This window comes from Malaclemys terrapin, chromosome 6 (genome assembly GCF_027887155.1).
Source record: "Malaclemys terrapin pileata isolate rMalTer1 chromosome 6, rMalTer1.hap1, whole genome shotgun sequence".
Taxonomy (NCBI): Eukaryota; Metazoa; Chordata; order Testudines; family Emydidae; genus Malaclemys; species Malaclemys terrapin.
In genome coordinates this window covers 102,779,324-102,798,756 of record NC_071510.1, presented here as the reverse complement: position 1 = coordinate 102,798,756, position 19,433 = coordinate 102,779,324, and the positions used below count along the sequence as shown (strand labels likewise).

Below are 19,433 nucleotides of genomic sequence, written 5' to 3'. Positions count from 1 at the left end.
TGTCCAATCTCCTCAGTAAAGAGTCTCCAATTACATACACCTGCCGTCGCCTGGCAACAGTGCGATCTAGTAATCTAGTCTCCGATCCCTCTAGTCCTGACCTGTGTCTGCTCCTATCTTCCCTTATGCTCCCCCTTATGCCTTCCTGTATCCTCTGGTGGCCCATAATTGGTGCTGTCTCCATCAACTCCTCCCCCCTCTCTCTCGGACTAGCAGCTCTTCTCTTCTTCCTCACCCTCCCACCTTCAGTCACCACCTGCTGCCCCTCTACCTCGTTATCCAAACACTCAAACCTATTCCTGAGTTCTATTCCCCCCTCACTGGCCCTCCTTTTCCTTGGCCTACTTCTCACAGTCACATGCTTCCACTTCCCTGGATCTCCTCCTTCCATTCCCCTCTCGCTGTCATCTACTACTGCCTCCTCCTGCACCCTAGAGCCTTCCCCTTCAGCCCCGCCTTGCCCATCCTCCATCAGCTGCTCAAACCCCCGCCTAAACTCCACCAGGGTCTCTACCTGCATCTCCAGCCCCTTAATCTTTTCCTCCAGTAACACTATAAGGCGACACTTCATACACACATACCTTTGTTCCGGGTCTCCTGCTAGGACTATATACATACCACAGCTTCCACATGCAGCCATCTGCATTCTGTCTGCTGCTGCTGCTTGGCTCATGGCTGCTGCAGTCTCTGCCCACAGCACCTGGGGACACAGAGCGCACGACACACCCCGCCCTCCTGCCTCCCCCTTTACCTCCTCCAATGAGAACTCCCTCTCAAACTCCCCTGTTAGCCGCCCTGTTGGCTGCCGCTGCTCGCAGCTGTACCACTGCCTGGCTGGGCGGCCGCTTTTATGGGCCCCTTGATCAGCCAAGCCCCGCCCCCTGCTCAGGGCTCGGCGTCCGTCCCAGCACCCAGCCCCTGCCGGCCCCTACAAACAAACACACAAGAGCACCCAAGAACACACAGGACAGATGCAAATACAGGTACCTTCTCCTCCAATGAGAACTCCCTCTCAAACTCCCCTGTTAGCCGCCCTGTTGGTATGACTACAGTAGCAAGAACTGGAGCAGCTTCTAGTACCCTGAGATTATTGAAGGGCACACAGCCATTGTTTGGAAGACATTTAGGGGTAGATAAAACACTAGATAGAATCATATAAAATTTCTTTTGGCCAGGAGTCTATATGGCAGTCCGATGCTATTGCGCCCCCTGTCTGGAATGCCACTTGCACAGCTCACAACCTCACTTAAGAGTCCCTTTAGTACCCTTACCAATTATTGATGTCCCATTTGAAAGGTTAGCAACGGACCTGATAGGCCCACTGGAGAAGTTGGCCCAAGGTCATCAATGTGTGTTCGTGCTTCTGGATTACACTACCCAGTACCAAGAGGTCCTACCCCTGTGAAACACAATGTCCAAGATGATAGCAAAGAAGTTAATCCAAATTTTCTCTAGTGTAGGAATACCTGAGGAGATTTTGACAGATCCAATGACCCACTTTGTATCAAAATTGATGAAGAACTTATGTGTAATGCTCCAAATACGGGCCATGTGAACCTCAGTCTATCATTCACAGACTGATGGCCTCGTGGAATGCTTTAACAGAATGCTGAAGAGCATGATATGGAAAGCAGAGTCGAGATGGGAAAAATTGGGATACCTTGCTACCCTACCTAATGTTTGCTATAAGAGAGGTTCCCCAGCTTCCTCCGGGTTTCCCCCCTTTGAGTTGCTATATGGTCACCACCCCCACAACATATTGGCCTTTGCCAGAGAAGACTGGTAAGAAGAGCCCAGTCAGGGAAGGAACATCATTGAGCGTGTGATGCAGATGTGGGATAGAATAGCCCAAGTCACCCCCATAATGCGGGAGCACATGTAAGGAGCACAAGAGGCCCAACAGACCTATTACAATCATCGAGCAAAGGTTCAGAAATTCCAGATGGGAGATTGGGTAATGGTGCTGGTGCCCACAGCAGAAAGCAAGCTCTTCGCCAGATGGCAGGGGCCATACCAAGTTATAGAAGCTATTGGAGAGGCTGACTATAAGATTTGACAACCTGGTCGCCAAAAACAAGAGAAATTCAACCATACTAACCTATTGAAGCTCTGGCAAGACAGAGAAACTTATATAGTCACCCTAGAGACACCACCCCAAAAAAATAAATCTCAGGGACAGGTAAAAATGTTGCCCAAATTGACCACTGAACAACATATAGAGGTCATCCAAATGATTGAACAGAACCGTGATGTGTTCTAGGAAAAGCCAGGCAGAACCATAGAAATCCATTACCACATCATTACGGATCCAGGAGTAAAGGTGAAGGTTAAACCATATTGGATCCCGGAGGCTAAAAGAGAAGAGATCAGTATTGAAGTTAAGGGGATGCTGGAGCTGGGAGTCATTGAGGAGTCCCATAGTCAATGGTCCAGCCCAATCATTCTGGTATCTAAGACAGATAGTACAATGAGATTCTGCAATGACTTCCGAAAAATTAAATGAGCTGTCCCAGTTTGATGCCTCCTCCATACCTCGTATTTTCAGTATTTCCCAGAAATCCCTCTAGAAAGTACAGTAGAACCCCTATTTTATTAACTAATTTGGAATTGAGGAGTTCCTAAAATCAAAAAGTTCATAAAATTGCACACCTGAATTACAGTGGGTATAGTGCAGTGTATGGTGCATTGCATTGCTTTCTCCTTGTCCTTCAAACCACTGCAAAGTGATTTCCAGTGCCCCAAAGGTGTCGGTACATGAAGTGATAAAGACTTGTTTCAACATCACTTTCATTATGTGATTTTGTTCCAATCCCTGACCCCTGCCATTGAGAAAAATGGTTCATATAAATGGTCATTTTTCAGACTGGTGTTCATAAAATCAAGGTTCTACTCTATGGGGAATTTTCAGTGGTTTCATAGACTTTAAGGCTGGAAGGGACCATTAGATATCTAGTCTGACCTCCTGTAAAACAGAGAACATAGAATTCCATTCAGTTACTCCTCCATTGAGCCCCTTAACTTGGGATGAATCCGAGATAAGAAATTCTGCATAAAAGGGTAACAATTAAGGGACTGCCTTGTGAAAATCAGCTTTGGGATTACTTTACTTGTGGAGCACTTTTTTGCCTGGATAAAAAATCTCAAGAGAGTCTGACTACACCTTGCTGAAGAGTCCTTAAGCACTGAGTTCTGGAGTAAACCCATGCTCAGTGTGGAGAACATGAGATATAGGTTGTGGTGGCTCTGTGCTGGGAATAGACAGAGAAAGTAATCACTGTAAATGTGCTGAGAACTCCTTGGTTTGAGCTGGATTTCTAAGGTGAAATTCTCTCTCTGAAGCTTTGCCTTTGGCCACCTCTGTTGAAGATAAGCAGGAGTTGTGGATATTTAGTTGTATTTGTGCCTATACAGCCATTTGTTGGGCGTGGTATAGAACTGCAGCATCCCAGCGGGAGCTCAGGGAGATAAAATTCCTCACTCAGCTTCTTAGCATGCAGCAAGAGCATGATGTCTGCTATTCCCTTCAGACAATGCAGCATCTCTTTCAGCCTCATGCATCCAACTAGGTCCGCTGACTGGTGCAAAGGATGGTGTCCCCTACCCATTCCTTTCCAGTGCTGCTGTGGTGTCTTGCATTTCAGGCCAGACATAGTGGGAGTTAAAGTGTGGGTGCCCATTGTGCTCTCATCCCCTCTCCTTGAAATCTTGCACCTGCAGTGCAACTGCAATGGTCTGTGCCTTTAAGAGATTTGGTAGATTCGACATATACCAGGAAATGGAGCCACCTAGATCTGATTGTGATGTAGACAAGGTGAGCTCCTTGAGGCCACAGTAAAGATCTGCTTGTTTGCATCTGGTTACACCTACCCTGCACACTTCTTTCAGCCGTGGGTAATGTACATATGCATTAGACCCCTAGCCCAGGTATAAATAACAGCGTAGACCAGAGGCATGGTTTGGGTGAGAAAAGGAAAAAACATGTCTGATGGGTGTGGGTATGTACCCGAGTACATAACCTACACGGCTCTCTACTTACCCAAGCCAGGCCTTCCTGTCTACACTACTATTTTTATCAGTGTAGTGTCCCGCTGCTTCCCCAGTTCTGGAGTCTTTCCCCACTGCAGGAAAATACTCGCTGCAAGGAAAGGCTCTGGCTGTGGGGAGCTGCTGAAGCCTTTCACTGCTTCCTTTCCTCTGCCAGAGCCTTTCACTGGTAGCTACACACCACAATGTGGACACAACCTGCTTTTCACAGTGCCATGTAGCTACGCGTACACTACCTGCCACCTCCAAGGGTGGCATCGTGTGGGTGTAGCCTCTGTGTTAAGCTGCCTTCATCTCAGATACTAAACCAAAGACATTATAGCAGAAGAGTATAATTCTTTTTATTATTATTGCTGACACTGCGGTAGGATGTTAGGTTCTTTACCAACACTTACTAAAGGACAGTTTGTGATCCAAAGTTTATTCACCATCTAGCCATTGTAAATAAATAAAAAAAAAACTAGGAAGAAATATTTTTAATCTGATCAATTTATTTTTCTTGAAATGAGTAATGGACTCAAAAGTCCTGACTTAGAATTGGTTGACTTGGAGAAGTCAAGACAATAAGCAAAGAAAATACAAGAATACTGAAGTAACTATCTGTTTATCTTAGGCAAGATTGGATTAATTTAAAGTGCAATTGATTGACATTAATTAGATTGACATAATGGCAAACTTAAACACCATAAACCATTGCAGAAACTTGGTCCTGCTCAGCCACTGTTTCAAGTCTTGGTAAATAGTTACACCTTGACGCATGCTTTGGACAGCGAACGTGAGCTCAGTCAGACCAGGCACAAAGCCAATTCCTGAATTAAGGGTTCTCCAGAAGAGTGACAAGTGAACATGACAAGGAATTTTCAGACTGTGAAGCCCAGAACTGGTTAAAATTTCCCCACTTTCAAATTTTCAGTGACATTAATAATAATAAAAAAATTTTGACCAGAAAAAAAATCTGGAAAAGCTGTTCAAAATTTTTCAACAATTGAAAAATGCCAGTAAAATGTCAGCACTTTGACATTTTTGGAAATTTTGCACAAAAACAACATTTTTTATTGGTTTTTCAACTTACTCCAGCCAGTGAGAATAGTCCAGTCGGTCTCACCTGCTGGCATGGTGTCTGAAGAGAGAATGCAGTCTTCATGGGCTTCACAGTGGCCAAGGAATTCAAAGTGTTGGTTCCTCTGCAACACTAACTTATCCTCCTTGTGTATATTATTGTATATCTTGTTTTATGTTTTATTACTGAATATGTGTTCATTGGTCTCATTTGCAGAGGAGAATTGCTATTGTTCCCCTTCTCCTAATTTATCTACTTGTCTGTCCTTACACTCTGAGCAACTCAGAATAGGAACTACCCTTTCTTGAATGTTTGGAAAGTACCTAGCACATTGTGGGTACTACTGAAAACAATTTTTAAAAGTTGTAATAAGTTTCACTTTGTGCATATATGGAGAAAAGTTATTTCAGTATTTCCAAACAGTGAGAATTCACGAGTTAAGGCCCTGAAAGCATGAGATTGGCTTAAAAATCATGAGATTTACAACAACAAAAAAGTTGGGTTATTTTTATTTGCATCCTGGATTTTAGCCTTTAGGGTGTCCTCGGGTCATGTTTTTTAAACTTTTCTCCACAACCACGACAACTAAAATTGTACTACACAAAAAATGAAGGCTGAGATTCTCACAAAATCACCTGACTTCAGGAGCTGGAGCATTAAGTAAAACACCAATATTGCAAGATTTGCAAAAACTCAGGGGGATTAGCCACTCTGTTTTGTTTATTCAAGGAACTATATTTATTGTATAGAATTCTGTCAGTGTTTCATCAGAGGCAGTTGGAGCATGAATATTATTAAACATTTGTATTCCAGTAGCTCTCCAAGGTCCGAATCTAGGATCTCAATTCAGATCCAAAACTACAGTCACAAAATAGATTCTGAGAATTTCACTTTTCAACCTAGCAGATAAAGGCCATTTTATATGGATTATCCATTCAGTCAGCTAGGCAATTTTTAGAATGCTATAAAGGGAGAATTACAATATAATACACAATTTGATAATGTGACTACGTGTTATTCATTAGGTAAACTGCTACGGCAAACCTGAGAGCCATAAGTTAAGTGAGAAAAAAAAGATTTAAGAGAAGACACGGTGATAATTTGTGTAGAAAACAAGAAAATGTACCTGGTAATTGGTTTTCTGCATTTGATCAATGGATGGGTTCCAGTTCTGTCCTTAATGCTGTACAAGGCACAGGAGACATAATCCCTGCCCTAAAAAGTGAACAGTTCAATTGATATGTAAACTAAATGAGGGCAGAACTAAAGGCAATGCTTCCCCTGATATGTTTACATGTGAGGGTTCTCTGTGGAAGGTGCATACTGAATTGGGGGAACCAACTGGGAGTAAGTTAATGCTGAGAGTATCAGAGAGATTGAGGGAGGTTGAGGTTGTGGAGCCGGGGACCATTTTTGCCTCTTCTCCACTCTACAATGTCTGAGCCTCATCGATCACTGAGAGCGAAGTTTTTATCAGATCAGGAGAAGGCAGAATGATGCTGTAGAAGCAACTCTTCTGTCTTCTGGGCCTCCCATCCACTCCAGGTCTGCAACATTTTCATCTCCCTCAGCCACAAAGCAAGAGGGGTAATTTCTTCCCAACAGCTTAGTACAGGTGTATTTTAGAAACTGAAAATAGAAATATAATAAAGAAATTGTGTTGCATTCTGGTGCTATAATAAAAAGGCAATAGTACCTCTTTAATACAGTTTGAAAATCTTGCCATTACTTTAGAGCTAGTATTTATATTCTAGGGAACGAGTAAATATTTTAATAATGCAACAGCTGAGCTGATATGGTATTAAAGAAAGAGACTGGTTTAGGAATTCAGCATATGATAATAGTACTTTTATTGCATACATTTAAATATAATGAGCTGATGAATCATTAACAAAAGTGTTTATTAAATTTAAGCATCTGATTAAAATATGTATAATAAAAATATGCCACACTCAGCCTTTACATAACACTGTTTGTAGTATGCATGTACCATCTATCAAATTGTCTCTGTGCTTTTTATCTGTCAATAGCCAAGGACATTGGAACAAACTAGCATCATTTGAATAGATCTTAAAGAAACATGGGACAGTTAAAATGAGCAAGAACCTCCCAGAATGTATTCAGTCAGATGAGAAACAAAACCATATAAATAATTTTCCTTTGAATTGAGAAATCTCCTCTAGAGTGCCATCTTGTGTTGAAATCTCAGACTAAGTTCTCTCTAAAAACAGGGCAGAGGAATCAGTAGAGAAACACAGAAAAGCTCTGCAAAACTAAATATGAGATTATTTCCTTTGAAAAGCAGCATCCTTGAACAGATGCCTCTGCTCTTAACTTTTCAGCAGCAGGATGTAAACAATCAAATACTCTGAAATGCAGTATTTGAAGACCCTGTTATTGATAGCACCACAAATAATTCCAAGATGATAATGCTGATATATCAATAATAATAACCTTACTTTTTCAGAACGCTTTTCATCCTGAAAGATTCAAATGTGATTTCATTGTGGGTGAAATCCTGGCCCCGTTAAAGTCAATGGTAGAACTCCCATTCTCAGTGGGGCCAAGACTTCACCCCCATGTGTATATATGTATTACTCAACTACCACTGAAATTCAGCCACCCTGGTGTGTAATGCAGTAGCCAGTGTGTTGGAAGTACTACACAACAGGTTTTAGGAGTGGAATGGAAAATAACTGAACTACAGGGGAAAGTATACGTATGCAGAATGTATTTAGCCAAGTTGGAGTTTGACCAGTATACTGGAATTAAAGCCCAATTTCTTGCCAGAGGGCTGCAGGATCTTTCATGACCACAAGTGCTCAATACCTTGTTTTTTACCTCTTCTTCTCTGAAAAAAGCCACCTCCAGCAGTACCCTTGCCCCTTGGTGCCATGGTGTGGAATTGGTTCCCTGTTGCCTCTGAAGGACAATCCCCCAACATCAGTACAGCATAACGGGTTTGCCTTGGAGCCAGCCCTGCGCAGTTTGAGATCACAGATTGAATCTATATTATCTGTTTGTTTGAAAAGACTTGAAGTTGAAACAAGTATAATTTCTTCTGCCCAGACTACAACTATACCGTAGGACAAAGAAGAGAAAAAAGGCAGAACATATGACCTGAATTTGGGGGAGAGGGTAACAGAATAAGTCCATTTTCCAACCCACTGTAATGTATTTAATCGATGTAGGTTCTTATACCCTGCCCATGTCATGGTCTCTAACATGCATTCAGTGATGCTTTTTGAAAATTTACGTGAATACTGTGAGATTTTTGGGAAACATTACCCACAGTTTCAGGAAGAGAGATTATTGGATTATTTATTTCTGCTTGTTCTCTATCTGCCTTCCTGTAGGTAACAGTGCTTCCAGCTGTGCTGAATGTGCTCTGATCACATGGAAAGTTGAAGTCAAATTAAATAGAGAATACCTGGTCACAGTTGAAGTACCATTTCATAGTAGTGAATAAAGGGCCTTCCTGACATTATAGACTTTTCTTCATGGCAATGCTGTACGCTAATATTGAGACATTGAATTTGCCCATGCAGTCTTCCCGTCCTCATATTAAGTAAACAGAAAAGTCACTCATATGCCTAGCTGCAGCAGCAAACCAATTTTAGCTGCTGCTAGTACTGGTGATGTTAGCTATCACTGTTATTTTTTCATTAGCTTCTTTAGCACTCCCTGATCTCTGAGGACATCCTTTTCAGGAATCATATCTAAGCAACATAAGGGAGTTAGAGAGAAAGAAGTGGAGGAGGATGACGACCCTCCACACTATGTTTGTGTCAATACCTTTCTGCTGGTTTCTCTTTGATCTTTTTTACTTGCACCTATGGCAACCAAACGTTATAACACTGAGGCCCACACTTACAATTTACCTTTTCAAATACCTGCCTTCTTTTGCGGGTCCTGGAATGGAAAGGTTCTATAGAAGTGCAAAGTATTATCATTATAGGTGCGCACACACACACACATTACTTACACTTCTGAAGCCTTTCAGTTCCATGTGTCCTACTGTCTTTTTACACAGGAGCTCTGTGCAGTTCCGTGCAAGTTACACAGTAGATGACATTTTAGGTCTCCTTGTGTGTAATTTTGCCATTGTGTTTTTAGTAAGAGGAGCTATTTTTTTTGTTTCAGTCGCAAATTTGCCAGAAAGTATATTGTTAAACCGAGATGTCCAAAGTGCCTGCCTGTCTGTCTTTGGCATTTCTAATACATCCCATCACAATAGCGTGTACACACCACTGACTCTGTTAGTGGAAAAGTGTCCCAAACATTTCACCTTCCTTGAGAAGAAATGGGGTTTTTAAAGCTGGTGGGGGAATGGGCATTGTCACTAAAGATTGGGTACTAAGGAAAGTATGTGATCATCAGGGAATGGGATGTTGTTTATTTTTTGGGGTGGCTCCTTACAGTCCCTCTTTTGTTGCCTTTGTTCCAGAGATGGAGACCCATATTTCAGGTTCTCAATTGGCGGCTCTTCCTCCCTCATTAGAGCAGTCTTTCTCATTGGCTGCATGTAAAGTAAATGGGAAAGGCTGCTGCAGTGTCACCACATTATTCCAGCCTTCATAGCCTCCTGCATGCCAAGGCATTTTGGAAAGTAACATTCCACACTCCTGGTGGCTGCTCCATTATAAAGACATGGAGATACTAAGGGATGCATGGATTGCTTTTCAGAGCTCTAACCACTTTTTTCCCTTGGTTTTCTCCTTTATGTCACATTATTGGCAACCACTGGCATCCCAAGTGTCCATGTCAAACATTTGGAGAATGGTATGAAGCACAAGATAGAAAAAAACAGATTTTCCTCATCTCTACCTATCAGTACCATTAATAGTTTAACAAGATGGTGATAACATTCGAGTGGGTGGCAGAAAGAACATCTGCTCTATGATGTAGTGTTTTTCAATGAAGTCATACCCATATTTCTTTTATTCCAGAAATATGGTAATCAATTAATATAGATCTCTATGATTTGGAACCTCTTGCTTGAGTGAATTTATAGGCAAGTTGTCTTTTAGTAGAAATATGGCAGTATTTTTCTTCCTTGGTTCAAGGTGTTATTGTAAAGCACTTGGTATCTATATTTAAGGAAGAGTGTTTATTATCATAGTGGTCACTATATTTTCTGTATATATTGTCTTCCATCTGCAACAAGAAAACCGGAATTCAAAATTGTGACATATGGTAAAATATTCTATATTGGTCCTGAGCCTCCTGCAGTAGAAATCGTGTACAACCCAATACTCTCTGTTTCAGTATAATATTTTTGTTGAAACTGGATGGTCACCCAATAAGTTGGAATTGAACACTCAAAGGGCCAAATTCTGCTATCAGTTAACAAGTGCAACCCTGTTTATCTATATAATTTATATAGCTCCCATTTCTGTAATATCTGAAAACTTTGTCATTTTACAGAGGCACAGAAAAAAAATTGAAGTGACTTGCCCAAGTTCAGGGGAAGCCTGTGGCAGAGCCAGGAGTTAAGTACAAATATCCGGAGTCACAGGAACATAGGAATTGCCAGACCAGATCAGACTCCAGGTCCACCTAATTCAAGTAATATCCCTCCACAAAATATGTTACAAGAAATTATGTTAGCTCTGGATAGTCTTGATATCCATATAAATATAAAATCCTTTTTTTGAATCTTGTTAATTGCTTTATCTCGGGGACCTCATGTGGCAGTGAGTTACACAGTCTAATTGCACATTGTAATTTCTTTTATCAGTTTTTAATTTCTCCCCCTTTTAATTTAATTGAATGTCCCCTTGTCCTTGTGTTATGAGGCAGGGAGGACAAAAGTCATAGTCTAGAGCTGTTACCCACAATACAGCTTCCTCCTACTCCTGTTGCAGTTAATGAGAATTGCTCCTTTAGAACCGAATTTCTCCCTGGCCATTTAAATTACACTGGCCAAAAGTACACAAATCTCGCATTAGCACCTGCCTCCCAACTTCCATTCACAAATAATTATTTGTACATTGAGTTGTGGGATTTGTGGACATAGCTGGGGTGCATGTGGGCTCACTATAGACATTTGAAATTTTAGCCCTTAAATTACAGCTTGGAGACTAATCTGCATAGTTGTGTGGTATAAGAGAGACAAAAGAAAGGCCCTGGTAGGCTCTGGATGTTTCAGCTCTATTGTAGTATATCATTTATTTAGAATATAATTGCCGTTTAGGTGGTATGTGCTCACAAACTGGAGGATTAGCAACTATTCTTATGTTGCCATCACTCAGTAATGAGACTACGATATAACACACACACCAAATCAGACATGAAATAAACATACAAAGCCCAAGGCTCACTTGCAACAGATTCCACAAACTAGATGCATTTTCTTCCCTTCGGTTCCAACATACTGTGAGTGTTGCCATCATATCCGCACTTATCCAATCTAATCAAGGTAAAACAGAGATAGTTTTCTCCTAAGGACAGCCCAATACCTTCCTTGTAAGAAGCTGAACACAGCACATATATTTGAAGATAAATCTTATCTTCACTACCAGCTCCTTCATTAGGACAAGTGAGAAGATTTTTAATGGTTTCACCTTTGCCATTTATGACATCTGCTGTAAGTGAGCCTTTCTTGAGTATTTATTTTTAGATCAATAGTAGTTAGGTGTGCCAGTCATGTTCCAGCCTCATTAGTGTGTGTGTGGCATCCCTCAGAGTACTTCAGAGGATGACACATTGCTCTTCTGAGCACAACTTCAGAAAGCTTTAGAAAATGACAAGATAAACCAGGTCAACATGAGCTCTGAGTATTTTGTTTGTTGTTTTTCTGTTGTAGTTAATTTAAAGGTTGTCTGGAAATTATATTAGACAACATGAGCCCACATATAGGAATATAGGCACATGCTTTTGTAGTTGGAAGACATACCTGCTATTCCCGGCCACCATTTGAGGCAATGCCACTTGCTTTATAGCAGATAGAAAACTCTGATTATTCTTTCTTGTTCATAGCAGCTGTGACACTCTCAAAGGTGCTTTTGAGCATGGAGAGAGGGGATAGCTGAAAAGAAAACTCAAGATAACCCTACAGGTCTAAAAAATGATACAATTTTTGCCTTCTGTTCCTTGGGGCTTGCAATCTCAGCCTGTTAGCAACCAGAGGATTCCTAACAGTTCATTTCTGGATGCAATTCAAGGTGATGTAAAACCCTGTATGGCTTACGTCCTGACTGTCCAAGAGACCATATCTCCACATCATCTTGTCTAGGCCAGAGGTTCTCAAACTGGGCGTTGCGCCCTGCTTGGGAGGGCAGGCAGGGGTGGGGGTGTGAAAAGTTTTAGGGGAAAAAAACTTACTGTGCACATTCAGAGCTGAGTGGCCAGAGAGCCACCGCTAGCAGCAGTGGAAAAGTAAACGATCAAATATGTTTGAGAACCACTGGTCTAGACAAGAAAGTTGTACTGATTTAACTAAATCTGTTTAGAAATGGATGTAAGCTAAATCAATATTCGTAAACCAAATGGATGTAATGCTAAATCATGTTCGTAAACCAAAATAAAAGTATCCACAAAATGGGGTTGTGCCAATTTAAAGTTAATTATTTATTTTTATGTATGTATTTACTTATTTATTTGCATTGTGGTAGGACCTAAAAACTCCAGTCATGGACCAGGACCATATTGTGCCAAGCACTGTACAAAAACTGAATGAAAAGAAAGCTCCTGCCCGGAGACATAATCCAAATATAAGACAAGAGACAACAGGTGTATACAACAAACAGACAATGGGAGTTCAAGGAGACTGGTCAGCATAAAAAGCAGTGGTCACAGCACACATCAGCCGCCTTACCATTGTTGAATTTTTGTAAACAGCTCACAATATTGCCAAATAGTCTCATGATTTTCTCGCAAGTCTTGCAATTTTCTTAAAGGCCCGGTTCCTGGAATCAGCTTACTACTCAATAATACCATCTTTCATTTTTTATTTTAAGTATGTTTCTAGCTCAGTGTAAACTAGTGGGTGGGAATGGAAATAAAGCTCTAAGTTTCAGGGCTTTTAAGGCTCTTTCCTCAGGGCTTATTATCCACCAGTCACAAAACCAGAAAGAAAATCAACTGAAAAAAACACTGGGCAGTAATTTCCCCGAAGGCCTTCCTGGCTTTAGTCATTCACAAATCCTGACTCCCCTTCCTTTTATACTCTGTCTGGTGTCTTGATATGACCAGCCAAGACATTTACCTTCTAGAGGCTGCAGTGCCACTCAGTCTCAGTTTTCTGACTGCATGTTGTTATACTCTTCAACATATACATTGAAGTTGGAGAGGAAGAGTCAGCACAGATAAGTACAGAGAACTCACTCTTATATGTTCCACATAAATGCCTTATCAAAGAATTTATAACACTAAGCCTTTATCATTGCTTCCTCATTTATTACTAGTCTAACTTTTATTAGTTTTTCATTGCATAACATCATGGGAGGAAGGAATATATAGACTGGCCTATTGATAAGTGTCAAAAAAATATCATTTTTATGTAACAAGAAATAAAAGAATTGATCTTAAAACAATCACTTCTCCCAGGACCATTGCTTAGTTAAAAGTTGATCTGTAAAGGATCTGAAGAAAAATGGGACTTGTGCTGCGTTTTAGTTCTTTATGATTTATAAAGAAGATTGGCAGATTTTTGTTTGTTTGCTTTTGGGGGAGGGGTGTTTCCTGCTCATCTTTTAATTTAAGAATGTCAGGAATGTAAAGTCTGGTCTTATTTGCTTTGTTGGAAGCCCAGAGGGAGGTAAAAAATATGTTTATTGTGAGCTCTTAAAACTTTAAAACCTTAATTGAAAGGTATGGAATCTTTAACATAGACTTATTTCATTCAAAAATGTTCATTAGGCATTGAAGTTAAATAGGAGTTAGCAAAAACAAATAAAATACAAAGAATTTTATACAGCCTGACTTAAAATCCCATCACCTCTTAACAGCTCAATTTTTACTCTCCTGCTTCTCATGATGTCATCATTTACACAGGCTCCCTAGTCATCACAGAGTCTTTGAAAAATGAAGAAAAAAAGGACACACACCCAATTTTTTCCCCTTTGTGTGTCACTTTTAACTTTCATGATAACTTATTACACTGCTAAAGGTCAGCAGATTACAAAGCGAATTCAAAACACTATTTATGAATTCTTTTGCTTTATGGCAAGCATAGCTGAACTTTGTCATTGCCTTACTGTGTAGTGAAATTGAATCAGAGAACAATTTTGGTTATTCATAACAGTCAGGATAGGAATTCTTTTATGCTTTCCCCACTAATGTGAATAGCGAAGTCACCTTTCGAAATGTGTGAGGATAGGAACAGTGGCAATAATAAATACCTTTTGTCTAGTGTGCAGTGGCACAGTGAATTGGATCATGTTAGGCTTAGCCTGCTACCTAATGCAATGTAACATAGCAGATAAAATAAATCAAATATATGACATGCTATTAGACCTGAAAGATGATAGCTCTTCTAAAGCAACTGCGGTGAGAATGTTTCAGACTGATTTCAAGTGGTTATTTAAATCAAAAATCTTTGAAACCAAACCAGTGCATATTTTAAGGGCTATGAAACAAGTGAGCAGAGCTATAGCATATTACTGGTGAAGTAATTTCTTGAAACAAAATCCAGCTAAATTTTATGTTTGATACAGCATTTGGTACATTTTTAATTTCTGCTGAGTGCTCTCTATAGACATTGGCATGAGTGTCTGAACTTAGAGATATTCTTCCTTTATTATCATGGCAGCGAAAGACTCATAGTGTTTCGGTGGTCGATTTTCAGTGGTACCTGGCATAATAGCTTCCCGTTTGACATAATTTTAAGTTTCATAAGTAATTGTTTAATATAGTGTACTCACCAAGCAGTAACTGAAAAGTACATGTTAGACCATTTCTATGTTGAAGTAGAAATTTCTTGTTTATTTCAAAAATTCCAACAAGGGATCTAACCTATTTTCATGTGCTTATTTGCCTCAATTGACTGTTCACTAATTCTTGACTATTTAGATTATAGACAACTTTGGCCTTAAATATGTGAATCTAGTAATAATCTTTCAGTGATGAGCAAGGGTTTGCTAATAAAATGTGAACTATTGGAAAACCTAGAGAGCCTATTCTCTTTAATTAAAACTTAATTATGATTTTTTTGTTTCTATCCTTTTTGCTTTATGTGAATCTGCATACAGGGTTTATTTTGTAAGCTGGGGTGTAAATCTACAGCGCTCTTGCCTGCTGCTCATTAAGTCTCCATGTGGACCCTGCGTCCGTGTACTAAAAGTTCCATAGTTGAAACAGCAGCAGATCAAAGCACACTACAGAACTTTTACTATGTGGCAGCAGAATCCACATGGCCACTAAGTGAGCAACAGGCTAGAGCGTTGTAGATTCATACCCCAGCTTGCCATGCATTGAATCGCCATATGGACAAGACCTATAATTCTTGCTCAGCTTTGATATGTTAAATTTGTTTCTGTTTTGTTAAATAACTGTAACTGAACCATTATGAATGAATGGTTTCATAAAAGATGGAGGTGTCAGTCACAGCTCCATAGTTAAGGATGAATTGAATTTTGCACTTAAAGCGGGAGAAAATGCAGCATTATCTTCTTCAAATTCACAGCAGTTACGCTATGAATACAGAATGAATTTTCTGAGGATTTACAAGTAAATCTTTAGTTTAGAAATTAAAGTTAAAGTAGGTGTGTTTAAGAAATTTGCACCCACTGTCAGACCTTTTCATTTGTCCCAAATGATCTCACTAACAGTATAACAGACATTGACAGAGAAATTTTCAGTTCCGAAGAGTAAAAGTGAAGAATTACTATTAATCATGCAGGGAAAAAGTATTCAATGTAGCCTGTGCAGAAGATTTCAGTGGGTTTTAATTATATGGGAAGTTTTTAAGAGTCTGATAGAGCAGAGTTAAGGTTATTTGGGTGCTCTCACTGTGAATTTTCATACTATAATATGTTTGGATTTCTTTTAAATTTAACCAGAACTGTGAATATCCAGAGTTTATAACACTAGTTTTGAGATAATTACAACATCCCTGTAATGCAATTTGCCCTAAATTACTGATATGTACTCTCAACATTTTATTTTAATATAGTTTTTTGTCCAGGAAAAAGAATAGCATTAAATGGGAATTAATATGCATGGTTTATATTTATATTTTAGGTGGTACATGGAAAAATTAATACTTACAAATTGGAATAAAAATACAATTAACATTTTGTTGTTGTTGTTTTCTCCTTAGCCCACAGTATGTGAACGGGAGCTGTGTGTTTTTGCTTTCCAAACTCTAGGAGTAATGAATGAAGCTGCAGATGAAATTGCCACTGGGGCTCAGGTACAGCTATATAATGTTAATCATGTGTTGAATTTTGTATAGCACATCCAATAATTTCTATTAATCCATTTTTACTAACTTTCTTCATATCTCTGCTCTTTGCTAACTCTTATAAACTCCTTCACAGTGTGCAGAGACTAGTAGAGATGTGATTACATACTTTAGTGTATAGGCGGGATATTCTAAAGGTGCTCATTAGGTAGTTCCCAAATTCTGCTCCTGTTGAAGCCTATGGGATGTTTACCATTGATTTTAATGGTGGCAGAGTTAGGCCAATGCTAAGTGCTTTTGAAAATTGAATTCTTTCTTCTGCTGAGTTGAATTTGGTCACCTGGTTAGGTCTGGGCTGTCCATTTATCTTGTTGGAGATAATTCCTATTTTATCTTAAAGAGCAATTGTTACTCTCAGGCAAATATTAAACCCTCTTCTTTTCATGGTATTGGGATACAGGTGTACATTGTACATCTGTTGTTTTGATTATTAAATAACAGTGGACACAGTCCTGATCCATTGTTACTACTTTGGTTTCTTCTCTCCATTCAGAGGAGCAGCCCTTTTAACATACCTTTGGTTTTTTACTCTAAATTTGTTTGTAAATACTGGCAGGATATTGCTACTTACCCTGTAGTTATTTGTTTTCTTCAATATTTTTCTTTAGAAAATCCAATTAAATTGTATCTTCCAAGTTGCCTTTTTATCATATTCTATTAAAATTGTTTAAGAACTTTAATAAGTTAGGGCAATATCCATTACAAATCCCCTGGGGGCTGAGTGAAGTATTACACACTGGTTGCTATATTCTTTCCATGATTTCCAAAAACAGTTGTGTAGCGGCCTGATTTTCAAAAATGTGAGGACCCACCGGTTTCAATTAACTTTAATTGGAGCTTCTGAGCGTTCAGCACTTTTGAAAATAAGGCCATTTCACTTTGATTTAGGTATCCAATTTTGAAATTCTTGTCCTCTTCTTTCTGTTACCCTTTCAATTAATTCCCTAAGGTGACCCTCACTAGGTTGTAATTCCCAAGACTCCCCCGGCTCCTTTTTTAAAAGCAGGTGCTGTACCAATCAGTCATCAGAAACAATCCTTGGCTATGGCCAAAGAGCACACAGCACATCTCTTGGGGGAAAGAGTGTAATGGCAGCTCCCCCAGTCCTGAGCATGCTTTGTACTAGCCTGGTTTCCTGTTTAATTTAGAGCAGACTTCAAGCTGCTCTGAATTATACCAGCTGCCAGTGGTCCCAGAGAGAATCAGTGGGTGGTTAGTAAGTTCAAGGCATGTGCCAATATGCCAATAACAGGGTGGGAAGTGGTATAGGAGTCATGACTCTTGTCTCTGCACAACTAAAGGATGTTGCTACACTGGGGTGATCCATTCTTGGGTAACTAGGCCAACTTCAGAACCAAAATTCACCAGCTGTGTGGCATAAAGCAGCAGCACTACACTGGAGGATTTGGGCCACTGCATTTAAAGATTTAGGGTCTGATTCTACTCCCAATGGGAGTTTTGCCATTGACTTAATTGCAAGTGGGTTCAGGGCAGATATCCTGAAATAAAATAACAAATCAAGTATTTTCATATCCTCTAAAATCCAGGCTTATGCAAAAAGAGTAAAGCAGGATTTCTGAGGATTGGTGCCAGGGAGAAAGATTAGAATTTCACTAGGAGATCGTCACCTAACTCTCTTAGGATATGTCTACACATTGAGCTGGGGATTGAGGAGACACGTTCACACTAGCTTACTAAAAATAGAATGTAGCTGTGGCAGCATTGGAGGAGCTAGTTATCCAGACTTCATGCTCATCAGACACTCTAGGTACGTACTTACGCTACCATAGTTGCACTCAATTTTTAATCAGTGAGAGCTAGCACAAGTATGTCTCCTCACACTGGGAAGCACACTGCCAGCTCAAAGTGTAGACATATCCTTAGACTCCTTTGAGAATCAGCACAGATACCTAATTTTGAAAAGTTCTCCATGTCTGTAGGTTTTGTAAACTGAGAAGAAAATAGAGTATCTTAATATTTACTGTGGATTTTAAACTTTTCATTAAAAACCTGGGGGAGGGAATTACTTAAGTAGCCTTCTTGTTCAGGATATATGCGGTCTCCAGTTATTTCAATTGCCAGAATAGTTTTTATCAGAAGAAGATTGTTCATTCATGCCAAGATAGCAGAGGAGGAGAAGGGAAAACAGTGTGACTCACTACCGCACAATTCCTTCTATCTTTCCTGATGATTCTCACTTTCATTCTGCTTCTCTAAACGGAACTCACTTTTATTTCCCTTGAGTGATCGGATCTGATAACTTTTAGAACAGCTTGAATGATGAATCAAGATACAGTCCATCTGGAATGATCAGAGGAATTACAAGTGCTTCTTAAACAAAACTCATCTCATCCTCAAACTTACTTTCAAATTATGAAATTTCTGATGCAACTTTTATTTAAAACTGAGTGTATGTTACATGCACAAACACATGTACATGCAGTAACCTGGGGCAAATTCCAGGAGATCAGTGCACAGCGCAAACATTCCAAGCTATGCTGTAATCTCTGCAGTGGCAAGGAAGAAGAAACTCTCAGCCTGAGCCATGAACTGTTCCACTATTGCAAATCTAAAAGGCAATACTTGCTATGGTTTTTACAACTCTATTCTCCAGGGGAGCAATGACCTGTGGATCTATGTAGTGCAGATCCACCAACCCTGTCTTTGTGCCCCTCCCCCATCCCATTCTTGCTTCATCCTTGAGCAAGATTGTTAGCTGTTATCTGCTACATTGTGCCCAGGTATGCATACCCCCTGTAGAGCTTTCGTCCTCCCTCCTAGTTTTGCTGCATCTGGGGATTCCACACATGTACAAGAGGAATTAGGGTTTGCTCCATGGTAAATCAATGTACTCTGCATTACAGTATATTTAGGGCCAAACCTTGGTCCCATTTTGGGAGATTTTTATAGGATTTGTACCTT

The 19,433-nt window shown here is 39.9% G+C and overlaps 1 protein-coding gene across 2 annotated transcripts in view; it reads left to right on the top strand.

Annotated features, from left to right (window-relative positions):
• PARP8 (poly(ADP-ribose) polymerase family member 8) overlaps positions 1 to 19,433 on the top strand; it is a 171,592-nt gene that overhangs the window by 125,572 nt on the left and 26,587 nt on the right. For both annotated transcript variants that reach the window (XM_054032717.1, XM_054032719.1), the window contains exon 15: positions 16,368 to 16,460. In XM_054032717.1, the coding sequence (XP_053888692.1) occupies positions 16,368 to 16,460 (93 nt within the window). The remainder of the gene's footprint in view (positions 1 to 16,367; positions 16,461 to 19,433) is intronic.